The sequence below is a fragment of the Megascapheus bottae genome, chromosome 9 (assembly GCF_031878675.1).
Source record: "Megascapheus bottae isolate mThoBot1 chromosome 9, mThoBot2.hap1, whole genome shotgun sequence".
Lineage (NCBI taxonomy): Eukaryota > Metazoa > Chordata > Mammalia > Rodentia > Geomyidae > Megascapheus > Megascapheus bottae.
The window spans coordinates 25,441,254-25,462,270 of record NC_143517.1 but is presented as its reverse complement, the minus strand read 5'-3'; the positions used below and the strand labels follow the sequence as shown (position 1 = coordinate 25,462,270).

Sequence of the window (21,017 nt, the reverse complement as noted above, 5' to 3'; positions counted from 1 at the left end):
TCTTTATATTTCTGCTTATTTGACAATTGGAAATATACTGTGGGTATGTGGGCCTTTCCTATTTTGCAGCGTATGCACGCATTCACCTAGACAGTGGCCCTGGGCTTTTTAGCTCAAAGCCACAGCTTGTGAGGTCAACTTGAGCCACAGCTATATTTCTGGCATTTTGGTGGTTAATTTGAAATAACAGTCTAACAGACTTTCCTGTCCAGATTGCCTTTGAACTACCATCCTTACATCTCAGCTTCTTGAGTAGCTAAAATTACACACAGGAGCCACTAGTGCTCGGCTGGGTAAGTAGTTATATAATCCATTGTTAATCTTTATTTCTTTACAAGAATGAGAAACAGCTACAGAATACAATGTAATGAACTATGAGCTATGATTTATAGTTGTCCTCATTTTGTCCTTTAACAATGAGCATTCCTAAATCCTAAGATTTCCAGTATGTACTTTAGACTCATTTCCTTTTACCACCAAATTTCTTAAAGCACTATATACGCATTTTTTTATCATTCACATACTGAGTTAGTCCTGCAAATATATCCTTTAGGAGATGTACAATAACAAGAGTATTATATCTAAAAATTATGGTACAAAGAAGCATGTAGTTATTGTATCTGAATGTATGTACCTGTGTTTTCATATGTATACACATATTATTATGCTATACAGTATATAATTTTGTGCATTTATTTATTGCTACCAAAATTTTTTAATTATTAGGTTTTATATTTCAGATAATTTACCGAAAACTTGACCAAACTGCAGAGAGTTTCCGTTTTTCCCTTTTCCCTCTGCCAAATTTCCCTTATTAGCATTTTTTACATTGGTGGAGTGCATTTTTTTGCAACTGATGGACCAATATTGAATCAGTATTGTTAAAAAAAACTTATTTCACATTAGATATCATACTGTTGTACATTGTCATGGGTTTTGATAAATGTGTACTGTCATGGACTCATGGGTACGGCATAACACAGATGAGTATCACTGCTCTAAAATTCCCCAGTATTCCATTGATTTATGCATTCTTCCTTTCTTCCCTTGGGAGCACTGGTCAGTTTGTCATACATTCTGTCCCTTGTTAGTTCTTTTATTGTTAAACAATATTGTATTCTGGAAATATGTCTTTTAGTTTATTCACTTATTGAATGATACAAGTTTTTTACTCAGTTTTTCACAATTATTAATAAAGGCTTCTGCACATATTCATGTGGAAATACTAGGTTTTAGCTACTTTTCATAAATCCTTATTAGCATGTTTGCTGAATTCTATGATTAGATCTTTATGAAACTGCCCATCTATCTTCCAAAGTGGTCATATCATTTAACTTTCTTTTTTTTCATATCTGTGGGTTTCTTTCTTTTTTTATTTTTTATATATTTTTATTGTAATTAATAAAAGGGTTACATGATATTTGCCAGATAGAAGGTGCATTAATTCACATACATTGATACCCTTTCACATGTCTTGGTACCCATTACCCTCCCCTCACCCACCACCCACTCCCGGTATTGGTTTTCCCCCCTTCCCTATCAATTTTCAGATAACCAAATACAAATAAATTCAATATATCAGATAACAAAGTGAGATACTGTAACAATATGAGATAGCCAAGGGACAGCAAAGGAGATGAGGGATAACATAGTACATTAAGGACAACAATCATTCGTTATATGGCTTTTGTTTCAATATCCTGGAGGTCCTTTCAATTAGCCTCATACTATATGGCCTTATGTATCAAGGTTTTGCTCTATTGCAGATCTCTGCTAGTAGAGCCCAAGGTTTCTACTGATTATGACGAATGAGGGAAACCACTGAGCCTAAGTTCCTTTGAGTCTGGCTTACTTCACTTAATATGATTTTTTCTGTCTTTCCATTTCCTAACAAATGGGTCGATGTCATTCTTTCTGACAGATCATTTAACTTTCTTACCAGCAATTATCTCCATCTTTTAAAGGAAGAATCTGAGATATGACCTAGGAGCAGTACTAGGCATTCTGTGACTTACAGCCACTCTCATTCTTGCAATAGCAATCCTTGTGACAGTTACTTACTCTTGAAACTTGTGTTTGGGCCAGATATGTACATGATTCTATGAAAAACTTTCATGTAAATGTAGAACATTTGGGTGTAAATACAATGATGAACCAGGGACCAATCCTTCTTTTAAGAAACTTATGTTGGCTAATATGTAAGTTTTGTAGATGGCTTTAATCTTGTCATCTCAAGTAGACTGATAGTTAGCCTAATTCAGAAAAGAGATATCAACTGTGTTTTAGGAGCTGCAGAGAAGATTAGTGTGAGGAGGAGAGACTTTGTTATGGGATACAAGTGATAGCCATGATTTTTAAATAGTATATGGTTTTGGTAAAGTTCATTGAGAGTATACTTGGAAAATACATTTAACATTTATTTACATGACATTCCTTTATTAACTTCTATATACATTAAAATGATGGACACAAAATAATGATACACTCAAAAACAGAAACTTTTGAAAATATCATGCTGGAAGCATGGCCTCGTGGTAGACTGCTTGCCTGGCATGCACTAAGTCCTGGGTTTGATTCCTCAGTACCACATAGACAGAAAAAGTTGGAAGTGGTGCTGTGGCTCAGGTGGTAGAGTGCTAGACTTGAGAAAGCCCAAGGACAGTGTCCAGGCCCTGAGTTCAAGCCCCAGGATTGAAAATAAAAATAAAAATAGATGGAATTTATGATATTTCTCCTTCAAGTACACATGAAGCTGAGTTACTGAAATACAATAGAAATGGTTAAAACTCTAGAGTGGAAACTAGAGTCTAAAGAAAGCTCAAGGTAAATTAAGAGAAGATAAATTCATTGTTTAATCCTAATGCCAATGGAAGAATAGGTTCATAAAAAATTGTAGTCTGCCTCATTTTATCTAGTTTGCCAAATATGGAAGAGATATCTAAAATTAGAGTTACTGATTTGGATTTATTATATTTTAATAAAGCTTCTGGATACAAAGCACCAACTTATTTTCTGAAGAGGATGAATCTATTGGCAATTCTCATCACAGTAAATGAGATCCTCATTCTTATCAGCCATAATTTTTACTTTGTCATTTTTAAAATCATCTGCCAAGGCAATAGAAAAAGAATTATCTTGTTTTGAATTAAATTTCTGTAAAATGCTTTAATGTTTGTTCATCAATTATGTTATCTGGCATTAAGAAAGATTTTTTGTATGTGTAAGTCATGGGGCTTGAACTCAGCCCGCACTATCCCTGAGCGCAAGGCTACCACCCTACCCTTGAGCCAAGCCCCACTTCCAATTTTCTAGAGATTAATTGGCGATAAGAGTCTCAGGTCCTTTTGTGCCCAGGTTAGCTTTGAACCTTGTTCCTTAGATCTCAGCCTCCTGAGTAGCTAGGATTACAGGCATGAGCCACCATGCCCGGCAAGAAAGATTTTTTTTGAATATTAGTCATGAAGCTTGAACTCAGGGCATGGGTGATGTCCCTGAACTCTTTTACTCAAGGCTAGTACCCTACCATTCTGAGCCACATCTCTACTTCCGGTTTTTGAGTAATTATCAAAGCATCTCAAGGGGATTTTGCTTGGGTTGGTTTCCAACAGGGATTCTCAGATCTCAGCCTCCTGAGTAGCTAGGATTACAGGTGTAAGCCACTGGTGCCCAGCTGAATTACTTCTTTTAAAGAGCCATTGGAAAACTCATCTGCTTTATGTCTGTTTGGACATATAAAGTATGTATAGTATAAAGTTCATTTCAGTAAATGAAATCATATAATATGGAACCCTTTACATTGGCATTTTAGATATTTTATTTCTAAGGCTTGCCCATGTTATAGGACAAATCAGTAGTTTATTCTCTTTATGTTTTAACAAACATCTTGTTTATTCATCAGTTGGACATACGGGGTTTGTACTTTGGGCTGTTAGGAATATTCTGCTGTGAACATATGTCTGATAGTTTTCATGTAACATTCTGACTATATATGCTTAGGAGACTAGTTTTCTTTAAAATATTTACAAGTCTTCTGATCCATGAACACAGCATGGCTTACTATTTAGATTTTTCTTTCATTTTTTTCAAGAATGTTTTGTCATTTTCAGACTATAACTTTTTTGATTTTCATTAAATTTATATATATCTATGCATTACTGCAAATGAAATTGCCTACTTTTCCCATTAATTCTATAATCATTTATTTAAATCATCAATTAGAAATATCTATCCAGCTATACCAAGACACAGCATGTAGAATAGTGCCTGTTTGGGCTTCATAATTTCCTATCTTAGGGCACTGCATTACCTTTTACATAGTCCCTCAATCCTAAAAGCATGGAATTTTCCTTGACATTTTTTCAAAACTTTATTATATAGGTGATGTATAGAGGGTTTACAGTTACATTTGTAAGGTAGTGAGTACATTACTTCTTGAACATTGTGACTACTTTTCATGTTTTTTCTCCTGTTTACCCTCCCTTCCCCTCCCAAGTAGTCAAGTTCATTTCCAACATATTGTCTTATGAATATTGTTGTTACATTGGTTCACTCTTGGTCCTTTGTCTCATCATCTTGTTTTTTTCCCTTTCCTTTCCTAATTTGAATAAACAAGCAAATATACAATAAACCAGGTACAGTAATAACAGGAGATAAACCATAAGGGGGAAAAACAAAAGAGAAAAGAAAGAACTCCACATAGTACATTAAAAACAACAACCACAAAGGCAAACCTCTTGTTTCCATATCCTGGAGTTCATTTCACTTAGCATCATTCTATATGGTCATGTGCACATAGCTATTGAACTATTGTGATCCTTTGCTAGGAAAATCTAGATGTATACTAATTATTACAAATGAGAGAAACCATGGAGACTGTTTCTTTGGGTCTGCCTTACTTAACTGTATACAATTTTTCCCCAAGTCTTTCCATTTCATTATGAATGGGGCAATGTCATTCTTTTTGATGGCAGCATAGAATTCCACTGTATATAAACAACACATTTTCTTGATCCATACATCTACGGAGAGATATCTGGATTGGTTCCTTATCTTAGCTTCAATAAATAATGGTGCAATGAACATGGTTGAGTTGGTAGCTTTAGTATGTTCTCATTTATGGACCCTTGGGTAAATGCCCAGGAATGGGATTGGTAAGTCATAGGGGAGTTCTATGTTTAATCTTTTGAGGAACTATCATACTGCTTTCCAGAGTGTTTGAACAAGTTTACACTCTCACCAACAGTGTGGTAGCATTCCCTTCTGACCACGTCCCTGCCAGCTTCTGTTGTTATTAGATTTCTTGATAATGGCCATTCTAACTGGGGTGAGGTAGAATATTAATGTTTTGATTTGCATTTCTTTTATGGGCAGAAATGTTGAGCATTTCTTCATGTGTCTCTTGGCCATTCTGATTTCCTCTTCAGAGGAGTCTCTCTTTAAGTCTTTACTCCATCTTTTAATGTGGTGGTTGTTTCTTTGTACACTCTCACTTCTTAACTTACCCACCATGAAATCGCATAATCTAGTACATTTCCTTAGCACCTGTGTAAGTCATTCACCCTTACTTCTAATAACAAATCTTAGGACAAATAGTCCTCAGATCTCCTTTGGATTAACTTTCAGAGCTTTCAGTGGGCTCCTGACTCATTTTCTACTCTCTGAGTTCAGTTTGTCCTCCAAACTGACAAAATATTCTTCCCAAATTCAAATTGAATGCTGTCTCCTCCTTAAAACAAATCTTAATACAGTAATATATTGGTATCTATGGATTTGAGTCTTGTGCATGAATGGTTTGCTAACAGAAATGGCTGAAAAAGGATCAAATTCTAGTCAAGTATTGTTTTAAAACTATGTCTAAATATACTATGTTTAAATTACTCTAACTAGCTTAAATTATTTAAATTGATGGCAATAAAATTAGCTTTTTATTATATCATGCTAGACTACAGAATAAAATACATTAATAAAGAACCATGATGAATCATCTGAAACTAAGCAAAGTAAGTTATTTCTTAAGGAATGAGACATTTTTGCCAGTCCTGGGGCTTAAACTCAGGGCCTGAGCATTGTCCTTGAGCTTCCTTAAGTTCTAGGACTTGAACTCAGTATCTGAGCATTGTTCTTGAGCTTTCTCAAGGCAAGAGCTTGACCATTTGAGCCACAGCACCACTTCTGGCCTTTTCTGTGTATATGGTACCAAGGTATCGAACCCAGGGTTTCTTGCATGCTAGGCAAGCACTCCACCAGTAGGCCAAACTTCTAGTCTGAGACTTTTTGTTTTATGAATGCATTTTAAGGTATAAAAAATGAAAGGAGTATGTACAAATCGAAAGATGGCTAAAGTCTGAGTGACTTAAGAAAGAAAAGGAACAAGAAACTCACTTTTAATATAAATTTACATACAAATAAACCAGATATGAGTCAGGTGTATTTATTTCAGACAAATCAGACTTCAGGGCAGAGATGATTATCATTGATAAAGAGACATTGCATAATAATATGATCAACTAGAGGCATTAAGAAGTCTTAGTGATCCTTTTCCGGTTCATAAGCATGATGATTAGGTCATCACGCGCCTGCGTGACATGTGCCTCCATTAAATCTTGTTACGTACGACGTGGGCACATTACCCGTCTGATGTGAAAAAAAAAAAAAAGAAGTCTTAGTGTGTATGTATCTTTCAAGGGCACCAAAATCTGCAATGCAAACATTACATGAAGAAATAAATAAATCCACTATTAAAGTTTTAAAATTCCAGTTTTCTTCTGACAATTAAATCTGAACTCATGAACTAGAAAATCAGTAAAGATGTAATTAAAGTGCAAGCACCATGAACCAATCTAATCTGATTTTATTTTCAGTTTACCCAATCTATCAAACAATAGTAGAATACACATTTTTTCACGATCACAGGGGATATTCACCAACTTCAAACACATTCTGAGCCATAAGAATGAGTCTACTAAGATATTCACCCATATAAAAACAATTATAGGAGAAATAAGCAAAACTAGACTGAGTGAAAGCTTCAAAATGCCTGGAGATCAAACAATACATAACCTTAGATAAAATATCAGTTAAATATAAATTCTCAAAAAATTAACAATATCTTGAACTGAATGAAATAAAATTTGTGTTACAAGAATTGGCAAGACTCAGTGAGATAAGTGTTTAGGATATGTAATTCATATTTTAGGAAAAGCATAATCTAGCCTTCTACCTTAGAAAAGCAGAAAGGTTAAAAGTAAAGACTAAATGAATCTAAAGAAAAGAAACGGTTATACAAAAAGAGTAATGTTATTCATTTCATATTAACATATAGAGAGACTCTATACTGATAATATGTCTGTTCTCACTTGAATTGTAAATTCACTGCAATTCCAATCAAAAGATACTTATTCTCTGATATTTATAACTGGACTCAGTGTTTAATGCCAAATATCAAAATAACTAATAATTATTGACCAAAATAACTAATATTACCTAAGTGTTAGATTGTTTTCAAGTAAAAGATATCAGTGAGATACTGATGAAAGAGTAGCCAGATCAACAGAGCTAAATAGCTCCCAGAGACACATAAACGAATATGCTTAACTGACTTTTGAGAATGGACCAAAGATGATAGTGAAGAAAGTAAAACTTTCCCAAAAGATGCTCAATTAATCCCAAAGAAACAGAATGAAACTAAACAAAACACATCTTCTATTTTCTCATACAAGTTGATCTAAAATGGATAAAATAAATAAAGAAAACTATAAAAATAGAAGGAAATATAGTAGGAAAAATTCTAATTTCCCTTGGATTTTATGGTGACTTTGTAATGAGCCAAAGAATATATAGACCACTTTAAAAAGAAAACTGATAATTCAGTCTTTAATAAATTGAACCTCTAACACACTGTTAATGGAATGAAAAGACAAGCTATAGACTGGGATAAAATATCTGTAAAAGGTATCTGATAGAGGATTTACATCAAAAATATCTGAAGAACTGTTAATGGCCAATCATGCCATTTTGTTCTTTATTTACAAGTATTTATTAGAAGTTCCCCACCACCACCTTTACCGGAGTGAGCATAAGGGCATAGTTGTCTTTACAAACTCTGCAGTGAGAAATGGTACCAAGGAAGAATTCCAACCTTCTCTCTCCCTCTCTCCCTCTCTCCCTCTCTCCGTCTCCCTCTCCCTCTTCCTCTCCCTCTCCCTCTCTCTCTCCCTCTCTCCCTCTCTCTCTCTCTCTCTCTCTCTGTGTGTGTGTGTGTGTGTGTGTGTGTGTGTGTGTGTGTGTATGTGTGTGTTGACATATGTTTGTGGGACCTGGGGCTTGAAATAGGTCCTGGGCACTGTCCCTGAGTTTTGTTGTTGTTGTTGTTGTTGTTGTTGTTGGTTTTTAATTGTAAATGTGATGTGCAGTGGGGTTACAGTTACATGAATGAGGTAATGAGTGCATTTCATTTTGAACAGTGTTGCCTGCTCCCTCATTCTCTCCCAGGTTTCCCCTTCCCAAATTTCTTCCCCACAAAATTGTAGGGAGGGAATATATTCCCAGAAATATTTCTCACATACATTTATTTTCAGGATCCAAAAGTCTTTTGTACAGTGAGAAAAGTATAGTTGAAAAACAGAGAGTAGATGTTAAGGGCATCCAGTACAAAAAATTAGTGTGGGAGGTAATCATCGTATATGTGTGTGTATATAATGCTATGCATAAAATTTAAAATAAGTGTTTAGAGGAGATTCTGATGGCATTATGAGATATGGAGACAAATAGGAAGAAACTATAATCTCTTCAAGAAAGCTAATGAATAAAAAAAATGAAAGAAACTTAAGATATAGAAGAATCCATCCTGAAATGGAACAGATTTCTAAAAAGGGAATAATAATTCACATTCATATCTTTGTTGGATTCAACAAAAGATGAAATGATAAAGAACTAGAATGAGATTAAAACTTTTTATTAGACCCAGTAAACATGCTGAAATAAAAACAATATTCCTTCCTCATTTATTCTTAACAAATAAGTGAATAATCATATGAAGAATATAAAGTAAAATAATTTTAGTATATTCATAATAATAAGAAACAAAATAATAATGGAGATAGTACTAATAAAAATAGTAATGAATCAATTTGTGAATGACCCATCAAATGGCAAGCTAAAATGCCCTGTGATAAAGCATGTCCACTAAAAGAAGGGAAAGAAATGATAAAAAATGGAATATGGCCTCCACAAAGTGATATAGAATGATTATTAATACATTATATCTTGGAACATTCACTGAATTTCAAAATAAAGGGAGAATATTTCTGAGAGAATTGGCAAGTCATCTGAGGGCAAATTATGCTTCAAATTTTTCATGTCTAAATGGAAAAGATGATGGAATGCCATCAAATTGTGAAGGATATACAATGTGACTCAAGATTATACAATGCAACTCACAATTTATACCTATCCAACCTATTTTTCAAGTATAATGGAGTGGGTAGAACACAACTGCACATTTTTTGTGTGTGTGAAATAAGGAGGGAGAGGGAGAAGAAACAAAAGTGGACAGGAAGGAAGGAAGAGTGGGAGGAAGTAAAGAAAAAAGGATGGATGGGCAGGAGGAAGGAAGGAAGGAAGGAAGGAAGGAAGGAAGGAAGGAAGGAAGGAAGGAAGGAAGGAAGGAAGGAAGAAAGAAAGAAAGGAAGAGAGGGAGGGAGGAAGGAAAGAAAGGAGGGAGGAAGGGAAAGAGGGTGGGAGGGAGGGAAGACAGGAGGGAAGGGAAAGGAAAGAAGAGGAACAAAAAGAAGACAAGGAAGACTAGAAAAATCCAAGCAAGCTAGAGAAAATGCAGAAATGAAAGTTAACTGATAAGCATAAAATGCTCCCTCCTCTCTAGAACTGGAATGATCTGTCTTTTCCTTGATCCTTATTCTATTCTATTTCCCTCATGGCTTTTACTATTATCTTATAGTGACACTGTAAAATCACCATATGACTTGTAGTTTTGCCTATGTTAGTTATAACAATGAGTTTTCACAAATGTTGGATTGTTTGCAACTGATAAAACTTTTGAAGCTATGCCTTGCTTGCTGTTCCTGGATGAGGAAATGTTTAGCATCAAGTTTTCTGAGCAATGAACTACCTTCTCATACTATATGATACTTCAGGGCAGCTGTAAAGTAGTTTTAAAGGAAAACATGTAAGCACTGGATGATTTCAAATTCACACTTGGCACATTTGTTAACTGCTGATTAGACTGCCTCTTTAAAATAGTATATAGCCATTGGCACTTTAGACTTATGAATAATTAAAATCTCTTGAAATGATCACAGTACAGGAGCTGAGCTTTGCAATCAGTTTTCTCAGGTCTGTAGATAAAATCTCACCTGCTTGTATATAATGGCTCATTTAATTTTGCATTATTATGTCCTAATTGTAATCTGCCAATTAAAGGGTGAATATGCTCCATTTTATGAGCTCCAGTGACAAGAGGAGAAGAGTAATTTTATGATGACAGTGAAACATCATTAGAATTTTTTTTGCCAGCCCTGGGACTTGAAGTCAGTGCCTGGGCACTGTCATGGAGGTTCTTTTGCTCAAGGTTAGCACTCTACCACTTGAACCACAGTGCCCCTTCCAGCTGTTTCTGTTTATGCAGTACTGAAGAATCGAAGTCAGGGCTACATGCATGCTAGGGAAGAACTCTACCACAAAACCACATTCCCTCAACAAGATGTGGTATTTGTACACAATGGAATTCTATGCTGCTGTCAGAAGGAAGGACATCGCCTCATTTGTTAAGTGAAGTAAGCCAGACTCAAAGGAACATAGGCTCAATGGTTTCCCTCATTTGTCATAATCAGTAGAAACCTTGGGCTCTCCTAGCAGAGATTTACAATAGAGCAAAACCTTGATACATAAGGACCTATAGTAGGACGCTAAATGAAAGGATCTCTAGGATATAGAAACAAAAGCCATATAATGAATGATTGTTGTCCTTAATGTACTATGTTATCTCTCATCTCTTTTGCTGTCCCTTGGTTATCTCATATTATAACAGTATCTCACTTTGTTACCTGATATATCAGATATATTTGTATTTGGTTATTTGAAATTGGTTAGGGAAGGGGGGAAAACAAGATGAGGGGTAAGAGTGGGAGGAGGGAAATGGGGACCAAAACATGTGAAAGGGTATCAATCTATGTGAATTAATGCACCTTCTATCTGGCAAATATCATATAACCCTTCTACTAATTACAATAAAAATATATGAAAAAAAAACACATTTCCAGTCCCATCAATATATATTTAAGGAGGCAAAATGAAGGGAGATCTACTTAATCAGAAGGATGAAAGCCTTGAATCCTACAATTATAATGCATTGTGCATGCATTTATGAAATACTTGCAAATGGTTATGTGCAAACTGTTAAGCTATATACGAAAAGACCAGTTTATCATAGAGTGTTCTGTGAAATTCCCAATTTTGAAAGTTAAATTTTTGAATAAAGAATTGTAATAGAATAAGATAATTAAGAAATTATAATAATTTGGATAAATGCTCAGGTGTGAAATTGCTGGATCACTACAGCATTATTCACCATAGCCAAGGTAATGAATCAGCACAGATGCTCCTTAATGGGTGAATGGGTCAAGAAAGTATATAGACACAATAGAATTTTATTCATCCATCAAAATGATATTGTACCAGTTGTAAAGAAATGGAAAGACCTGGAACAAATTATGTTAAATGAATTAAGTCAGGCCCAGAGAGAAAAGGATGCATGTTTTCTTATAAATGGACGCTAGATGCAGTTTGTAAATTTATAAGTGAATATATTAGTGATATTCAAATGTATATGAATATATTAACTTAAATATGAATATTTAAGGTAGAACTCAAATTGTGCAATTCCTTAGAAAGACAAAAATCAAAGTTCATCAATATAAAACACCAGGAAATGGTACTCAAAAGGGTTAGTGTGGGATCAAGTAGAAAGGAGCAGAAAAATAAGAGAGAATGCAGTAAAAAATCCATTGCATATCCTACAAAATTAAAAGAGTGAAGAAAGGGGTTATTAGAGGAAGGATGGGTGAGAATGTTTAAAAGGGAGACATTGATCAAGATACATTTCATTCACAAATATAATAATATTTGAATGGTATTTTCATAATATGTATACAATAATAAAAATAAATCAGGAGTAGTACATACATAGTTTCTTGATTTCTGGCATGGCAGGTGAGTATGACACCAAATTTTCAGTAATTGTTTATGTGACTATATTCTATTTGAACAATGCTATCTAGGGAAATCTGCCAATTGTTGAATCACATGACCATATGATTCTTTAACCCTAAGCTTGTAGAACTATACCTTAGCTAACATAAAATACCACATTGTGTATGTATTTTTAAAGGTACTTTGGTAAAGATGGAAAGGCATCTCATGCACAGAAAACAATTCATTCCCAGAAAAAGGAACCTAAATTATACATATATATATAATAAATATATATACACCTTTGTCCAAGACTGGGTGAATGAGTAATCTTATTGTATTAAGTAGTGAGAGCACACAATCTGGATTACTCTTGATTTTAAAGGGAATGATTTTTTACATGTAACTATAGATTTGTCCTATATATTATTTTCTTGAGATATCTTTTCTTTATTTCTAGTTACTTGGCAATGAATTTTTCTAAGATTTCTTAAGAAGATCATGTGAGTTTTATCCTGTATTCTATGTCTTAACTTTGTGTTCCATTATGTTTTTCATTCTGGGTACTTTGAACCATCTATCACTAAATGAAACTGACTTATCACAACATATGCTTTTTCTAATGTGTTGTGTTCAGTTTGTAAGCATTTATTACAGTGTTTTATGGTTATCTTCATTGATATTGGTCTATAATGTATTATTTTTATTGAGTTCTTATCAAGTTTTGGTATCTGGATAATACTTATTTTTACAGAATGAACTCAACAATATTTCTTCCCTATTTTATAGAAAAGTCTGAGGATTATTTTGGTATTATTTTTTACAAGCCTTGTAGAAATCATAAGTGAATCTGTTTAGTCAGGCTTTTGTTGAAAGACTATTACTTCTTTAATATACTTCTTCAAAGTCGTTCCCTGTTGTAGATATGTTTAAACTTCTGTACCCTCTGATAGTATTTGTAGGTAATTTATGTCTAGAAATTTTCCCCTAGACTTTTTGACTTATTGGAATATATTTTTTTCAAAATATGCCTTAATTTTCCTCCAAAATTTCATTTGTATTGTTATTCCTCACTTTCACCTCAGTTTTATTAGTTGGGGTCTTATCTAACACTCTTCTGGTTACTGGTCAGTTTGATTACCAATTATTTTATTGATCCTTTGTATCATTTCATTAGTCTCCAAATCATTAATTTTTCACTGATCTTGACTTTTTCCTTCTGATTTTGTTTGGACTTTTATTACATTTTAATAGCTTGACATCCATCATTAGGTTATTTATGATTTTTCTGAATTTTTAACGTAGGCACATGCATCTGCATGTCTTCTTAGAACTGTTTTTGTTTTGTCCCATAGGTCTTGTATATTAGTCTCCATTTTCATTTGATTTTATGAAGTCTTAATTTTTTCTCTGCTATCTCTAATGACCTAATGATTATTTTAAAAGTGTGTTATCCAGTGTTCATGTTCATAAAGTTTATCTAATTTCTCTATTTGTTTCTAATCTTATTCTATTTCAATTTTGTTTCGGTAATTTTATATGTAGTCTAAAATATAATGTATTTAAGGGAAGCTCTGTGTGTAAGTGGGAATTCTCAGTATATTAAACAACTATTGAATGGAATATTCTATAGATCTATCTGTTAAGTTTATTTGATCTATGTTACCGGTTTTCTCAGGGATGTCTGGCTGAATTTCTTGGCTGGGTGATCTTTTGATGAGAGTGGGATATAGAAGCTACTGACAATTATTGTACCTGGAAATATCTCATTCATTATTGTCCATTTGTCTGGTGAAATGGTGCAACAATGCTCAGCCTATTCATATTTATCAATGATATTTGGTGATAATATTTATTTTGTGGATAATAGAGTTTTAACTCAGAGCTTCATGCTTGCTAGGTAAATGCTTTATCATTAGAACCATGCCCCCTTTCTTTATTGCTTTTTTTTTTACTTCCTGAGTGTTGGAATTATACAAATGATCCACTATACCTAATCTAATCTTTTTGATAGATTTTTTTCCTTTACCATCATCAATTTATCTTTCTGATCTCTTCCAAACTAATTTTATCATGAAGTCCACTTTGTCAGAGATTGGGGTGTATAGCTAATTTCTCTTTGAATTTCTGCATGCTTAGTATATTGCTTTGTGCTATTTCACTTTTAGTTTCTGTATCTTACAAACAAGTTTGACAGAACTGGGTTTGGACCTCAGGGCATTATGCCTGCGAGGCAGGTGTTATACCAGTGGGTAGAGAAATTTCAGCCTTTATACTTCATTTTTTTCAGGCATAGTCTTGGTAGGCTTTAAACCATGATTCTCCTGCCTCACTAGATCAGACATGTGTCACTTAGTCCTGCTTCTTTTTGAGATGGGGGTCTGAAAAAAATGCTTGTATTGATGCCTAAAATGGGCTTTTCTAGTAAAATAATGGCATCTCCTGACCTTTGAAAGAAGCATATTGGGAGTGGATCCTCTATTCTAGCCAGGCTGTAGTGAGTATAAACAAGACCAATATCTGTACTATTATAGAAAAAGTTCTTTTTTATGTGGGGAGGGGGTTTGGTTGGTCATGGGCCTTGAACTCTGGGCCTGGGTGCTATCCCTGAGCTCTTCCAATTAAGCCTAGGGCTCTACCATGTTGAGCCACCATACCACTTTTGGTTTTATGGTGGTTAATTGGAGATAAGAGTCTCAAGTGACTTCTGCGCCTGGTGGGCTGGCTTTGAGCCATGATCCTCAGATCTCAGCCTTCTGAGTAGCTAGGATTACATGATTTTTAAATCCAAGAAACTGTATAGTAATAAATGCTTTTGTATATCTTTAGTGGCAGACTATATGGTAATAATAGATATAAAATAAATACAACCATGAATTGTGAATAATTACATTGAAATTATATTATATAAATATGTATTATGATAATGCAATTATTATATAGTAAATAATGACTAATAATGAATACAAGAATACAAGGGGACAAACTTGGTTTTTCAGGTACATTACAAGCCTATGATAAGGTAGAATCCAATAAGAGCCACTGCCAAAAGTAGTCTTTTATCAAATCCGTCATCAATCAGTATAGAGATACATTTCTTTGTTGTAGGATGAGTAATGGCCACAGAAAATTTGATTTCTAACCCTTAGAAATTTAGAAGTCCTCCTATGGGATTAAATCAGAGAGTTTCCATATGGGGAGAATGTCTTGCACTATCCAGGTGAGCCTTAAATGGTATTACAAGTACCCTTATAAAAGGGAGAGACAAGGAGATCAGATGGAATATGGCCTTCCTGGAGGTAGAAACTGGCCAGGTGGCCAAAAGTCAAAGAACACCAAAATATGGTATTACCCATTAGAAGGAAGAGATAAACAACAGATTCCCCTCCCCCACCACAGGACTTCCCACAGCCTCCTTGGTTTTAGACTTCTGGCCTCAGGACATGTGATATATTAAATTTCTATTGTTTTGATCAATCAAGTTTATTACCCAGGACATTGGAGATACTAGCTGAAGAACAATCTAATCTTCTTTAACCTAGCCAACCCTCCAAAAATCTGAAAGGCAAGGCTATGTATTTGATAGCACCAAAATAAATAAATGATACTCAAATTTATAAGTAAGCAAAGAAACAGTGAAGAATATAGATAAAAAATAATTATGCATGAAAACAACAGAAAATGTCATTTTCTTCATAATATTTTTAAGGAAAAAAAGATAAAAATCAGCTAACAAAGAAGAGTAAATGGAAAAAAATGATCATGAATTATTTAGATTTTTTTTATTATTGTTGGGCTAATATATAGAGGGGTTATGGTTACATTCCTCAGAGAGTAGGTGCATTACTTTTCACAGTTTGATACCCCTTTCTCATGTTTTTGTCCCCATTTACCTTCCCCAAATCCCTCCAATCATCTTGTTTTCCCCTATTCCCTCTCCTATTTCAAATAAACAAATAAATGTTTATATAATATACCAGGTAACACAGTCAGATACAATAACAATATGTGATTAAACATAAAGGCAAAAAAAGACAAGAGAAATAACATAGTACATTAAGAACAACAATCACACAAGGTAAAGCTCTTGTTTCCATATCCTAGAGTTCATTTCATTTAGTCTCATCCTATATGACCTTATGTACATAGGTTTTGAGCTATTGCCATCCTCTGCTAGGAGAGTCCTAGATGTGTAGTTACTTTAAGGAAAAAAAGTGAGAAAATATATATCAGAAGTCGAATGCTGGTTGTTTATGCCTTTAATCACAGTTACTCAAAGACTAGAATTGAGGACTAGGATTGAAGACTACTTGAGACTGAGGAGTTTGTTTTGAAGCCAGCTTGGATAATAAAGCCTAAGAGACCCTTATTTCCCAGTACTCACCAAAAAATCCCAAATAAATAAAAATAAAAAGCCAAAAGTGGAGCTGTGGCTTTAGTGGTAGGACACAAGTCTTGAGCACAAAAGCTCAGGGACAGCACCCAGGCCCAGAGTTCAAGCCAAAAGATGTATGTGGTACAGAGGAATCAAACCCCAGTGTTTGTGCATGCAAGGCAAGCACTCTACCACTAGGCCAAACTCCTGGTCCCTATACACAGAAAAAGGCCAGAACTGGTATTGTGGCTCAAGTGATAGAACTCTAGCCTTGAGAAAAGCCAAAGAACAGTGCTCAGGTCCTGAGTTCAAGCCCCAGGACTGGCAAAAAATAAAAGAAAATGAAAAAGAAATAAAATATATAATAAAATTTTATAGATAGAAAAAACTGTACTACAATGAAAGACCGAATTCTTCAAATTGGTACATTAATTTAGGAACAACTTACCATGAATTATGATTTTACTATTCACAATAGATTGGAATTTATCTTCACATAAGATAACTTAAATAGTATTATTTTAACTTTGAATTCAACTTTTAGTTAAATCAGGAAATAAGTATTTAAGATTCTTTTTCATTCCATGAAATTTTACTTCTAATGGCTCTTTGGTTAGAGCTGGAATGAATGAAATTTTAGAAGGCTATTTAATTGGTACCTATATTTGCATATGTTAAATGTATTCAAAAATTGTATTGAGGTCAACTAGTTAATAGCAATTGTGGCCTTTACAGAGGTAAACCTTTTTAAGGGCATAGTAAAAATTCTACAATCTGCATCAAACATTAGGTAATCCACACAATTGGTACACCATGTCCTTTCTATAGATCTGACAAAAATGAACTTAATATCGGGAACCTAACCAAATATTCAAGTACTTTAAAATATTCAAGTATAACAAACTATTTTTAAAAATTGGCAGTAATTCCATGACATATTCTCAGACAATATTTTGGTAAATTGGAAAAGATGCAGATTAGTTATACATTAGTCTCCCTACTTTTGTGGAAGGATGACACTGCAGAAAATCAAATGCTACATGCTTTACCAAATGAAAATTTGTATTTAACTGTCTTCTTTTCTGACTAAAGAGGAGTCAATTGAAAAATGAATAGACCATAGTAGCTTTTTCCTATGATCTCAGGAATGTTTATAATGGCAACCTGAAGATAGTTATAGAAAATGCATCTTTTGCACTTGGTATCATTACAGTATGACTTAGGTGTTTGACACAAATTTAACTTCTCTTTCCAAAAACATACTTTTCCAAAGATAACAGTGTTATATGTGTATTATGTGGAAGAGTGACTGTCTCTTCTATCAAATGGCACAGAAACTAGACCTCTGTTTTTTTGTTTGTTTCCAAGAACAGTTTTGCAGAAGTCTTTGTACACTTGCACTTAAAAAATGTTGAACTATTAAGTGAAACAAGTATGTATTCAGACAGCTCTAGTGGCAGATAAGACAGTTGTGTATTTTAGAGCCAGGATAAACCCAGAGGCAATTTATGCTTTTATAGGTGTAAGAACCTACAAACTTATCTGAGAGGCATATAAAAATTAGGAGCAACCCTATCTTTACTTTACTTCCATCCTTTATTGACAGGCAGTGATGGGAATATCTGACCCTTGAGGCATGGAAGAGCTAAGAAACCATTTGGTGCAGATACATCTGCTTCTCATATTCATATTGTTGGCCGGTTATGGCCATATGCCTGAAACAATAAGTTTGAATGGTCCACAAATGAGGTTATAAATGCATAAAGGGCCCTTGGCAAAAATGCTTCCCCATGTCTGATAGACTTAGATTGCCTTAAGTTCCCCTAGAAACAGTAATCACATGGAACTCCTAGTTTGCTAGACAGAGCTAGTACAATCTTTTTATATAATAATTTGAATCCAGGGACTGCGAATTTGGTCTAGTGATAGAGTGCTTGCCTAGCATGCACGAAGACCCGGGTTTGATTCCTCGGTACCACATACATAGAGAAAAGCTAGAAGTGGTCTGTGAGTCAAGTGGTAGAACTCTAGGCTTAAGAAAGCCCAAGGACAGAGCTCAGGCCCTGAGATCAAGCTAGGACGGACAGAAAAATAAATAAAATAAGATAAAGAATTTGAATCCTTACTAGACTGTCTATGAAATTCTTGATTCAGGTAGCTCTGACTTTATTGTACTACATTCATAGAAATAATATAGAAATGAGCTCATACCAGTTTCTGTTATATATATGTATATATACATATATATATACACATATATATAACAAGTTTCTAACTCAAGCACACCAGAAAAATCCAATTGTCCAAAATTCTGTAGAATTAATTTCTTTATTAACTCTCACTACCTAGAGGTATTTTTCCTTCACTCTAATGTAAATTCCTTTCTGTTTGTTGGGTGGCAGGACATTTGATGGAATAATCTTTAAAATCATCTCTACTTTTTTAATATAAATTTTATAGTATTTTATACTATTATATTATTATAATAGTATTATATATAATATAGTATAATAGCATTATATATATTATACTAATAATAGTATAATAGTATTATATTACCTCTAAAATCAGTACTTTCATTTTCTTATATATGCCAGGTTGTTAGGAAGTTCTATTAAATTATGGAGTCTGAAAGGTGCTTTATGTGTGGGAATTGTATATATATATATTATATATAGCTATATAGTTATATAATTATATATAGTTTTATATATAATAGCTATTCTTCAGATGGAAAACTATTGGCATGCTTATTTGTTTGACTTTCCCTTTTTAAATGTGTAGCCCATCACATATTGTTACAGTATTTCACCTTGTTATCTGTTATATTGTATATATGCATATTTGGTTATTTGAAATTGGATAGGGAAGGGGGAAAACAAGATGAGGGGTGGGGGTGGGGTGAGAGAAATGGAGACCAAGACATGAGAAAGAGTATCAATGTCTGTGAAGTAATGTACTTTCTATCTGGTGAATATAATGTAACCTTTCTATTAATTACAATAAAAATTATATGAAAAAGAAAAAATAAAATAAATAAAAAAATAATAAGCCAAGTTATTTTCCTTAATAAGCACACATAGATATTATGAGATTGTTTTAAATTACATTAGAAGAGACCTCATTTTAACGAAATTATTTTATATTATTTATTACAGGTCAAAATAATAGGAAATGATAGTGATTGTCTGAATAATGAATCAAACTTTTTTAAAAAGCATTCATGTGATGATACAAAGGTAAAGGTTTGGAGTTTACTTTTTTGGAGTTTATTTGTTTGGAGTTTGCTTTTCATTTAAGCCTATTTTTTTAAGTTTCTTTTTCTGGCAACTCTATTAAATTTTTTATTAATAACACTTTTTGATTGTAATCATATATTTCTCATTAACCCATTAAATGACACTATGTTCTTTTTGAATTTTACAGATAGCTGTATCCTTATAACATTATTTCTTGTATTTCAACATCCTTCTCACCCTTGAAATACTAGAAGTACTGAATTTAAAATAACACTTTTTTTCCACTAAACTTCTTATTCAGGAAAAGACTTGTTGTTTGCTAGCATATATATAAACATAAGTCATGGGTAAAATTAAGTTATAGGAGTTTTTTAACTTCTTTCATTATTTGCTTAAGTTTAACAATACCCCTTGTATTTAGCTAATGTATAAAACCTCAATTTGTGTCATTTCTTCCTACAGAAACAGATTTGCTGTTTGATGCTCTCTTATTTTACAGATGCAATTGCTGCGTTAGTTTCATTGCATTTCAAAATAAATCCTTTACTCTTAATTGCTTACTTTAAGTATTGTTTAGAAGGAAACTTCTTTTAAAAAAAACTATTTTTATTACCAGCTATTCTTCCATAACTCAAAATATTAAAAAACAAAATCATTAAGAACCAAAGCTTACATACCTTCACTCCTTTTTGCTTGAAGAAGAGTTCTTCAGCTGTCCTGTTTAAAAGTGAATAACCCATGTAATATGGTCACCCTTAAATAAGATCACACCTACCCTACGTGATAGAGACTTTCAGAGTCAGGCAATTATTAAACCAAGAACTGGGCACTTTATGTTGTCCAACCTGTCGCTTAGGAGCTAAACAGTTTCAATTCTGTTACTTGTTAGTCATGTGATTAACTGGAATAGAAAGCTGAAGTTGGAGGTGTGGGGTGTTGCTTAGCACTATAGTTAAGGGGCCTAAGAAAGCTCTAATTTCTTCACATTTCATTTGGATCATAGTCATTTTTCTTCCTTTCATTAGAAAGCTGCTTTTCTAAATCGTGCTGCTTGGAAGTTGAAGCAATTTCAGAAAATGAACATCAGTGAAAATTTCAGATTTCATATATCAAAAGTTTCAAATGGTACATTAGCCCTGGTGAACTGCACCAGCCGTAAGGTAAGCTGTAAGCAAAATATAAACCACCCTGTGTTTGGC

General features: G+C 33.7%; 1 protein-coding gene, 1 long non-coding RNA gene and 1 other non-coding gene across 6 annotated transcripts in view; 2 read left to right on the top strand and 1 right to left on the bottom strand.

Annotated features, from left to right (window-relative positions):
* The window catches only part of LOC150058911 (uncharacterized), a 69,631-nt gene extending 49,014 nt beyond the window's left edge, over positions 1-20,617 (bottom strand). For all 4 annotated transcript variants that reach the window (XR_016536660.1, XR_016536663.1, XR_016536661.1 and 1 more), the window contains exon 1: positions 20,496-20,617. This is a non-coding gene — a long non-coding RNA (uncharacterized LOC150058911). The remainder of the gene's footprint in view (positions 1-20,495) is intronic.
* Positions 1-21,017, top strand: part of Il7 (interleukin 7) — a 28,521-nt gene that overhangs the window by 3,920 nt on the left and 3,584 nt on the right. Inside the window, exons 3-4 of the mRNA XM_090338980.1 lie at positions 19,738-19,818; positions 20,844-20,978. Coding sequence (XP_090195106.1) covers positions 19,738-19,818; positions 20,844-20,978 — 216 coding nt within the window. The remainder of the gene's footprint in view (positions 1-19,737; positions 19,819-20,843; positions 20,979-21,017) is intronic.
* On the top strand, positions 6,532-6,639 carry LOC150058912 (small nucleolar RNA U13). The gene has a single exon (XR_016536751.1). It is a non-coding gene; the product is annotated as a small nucleolar RNA U13 (small nucleolar RNA).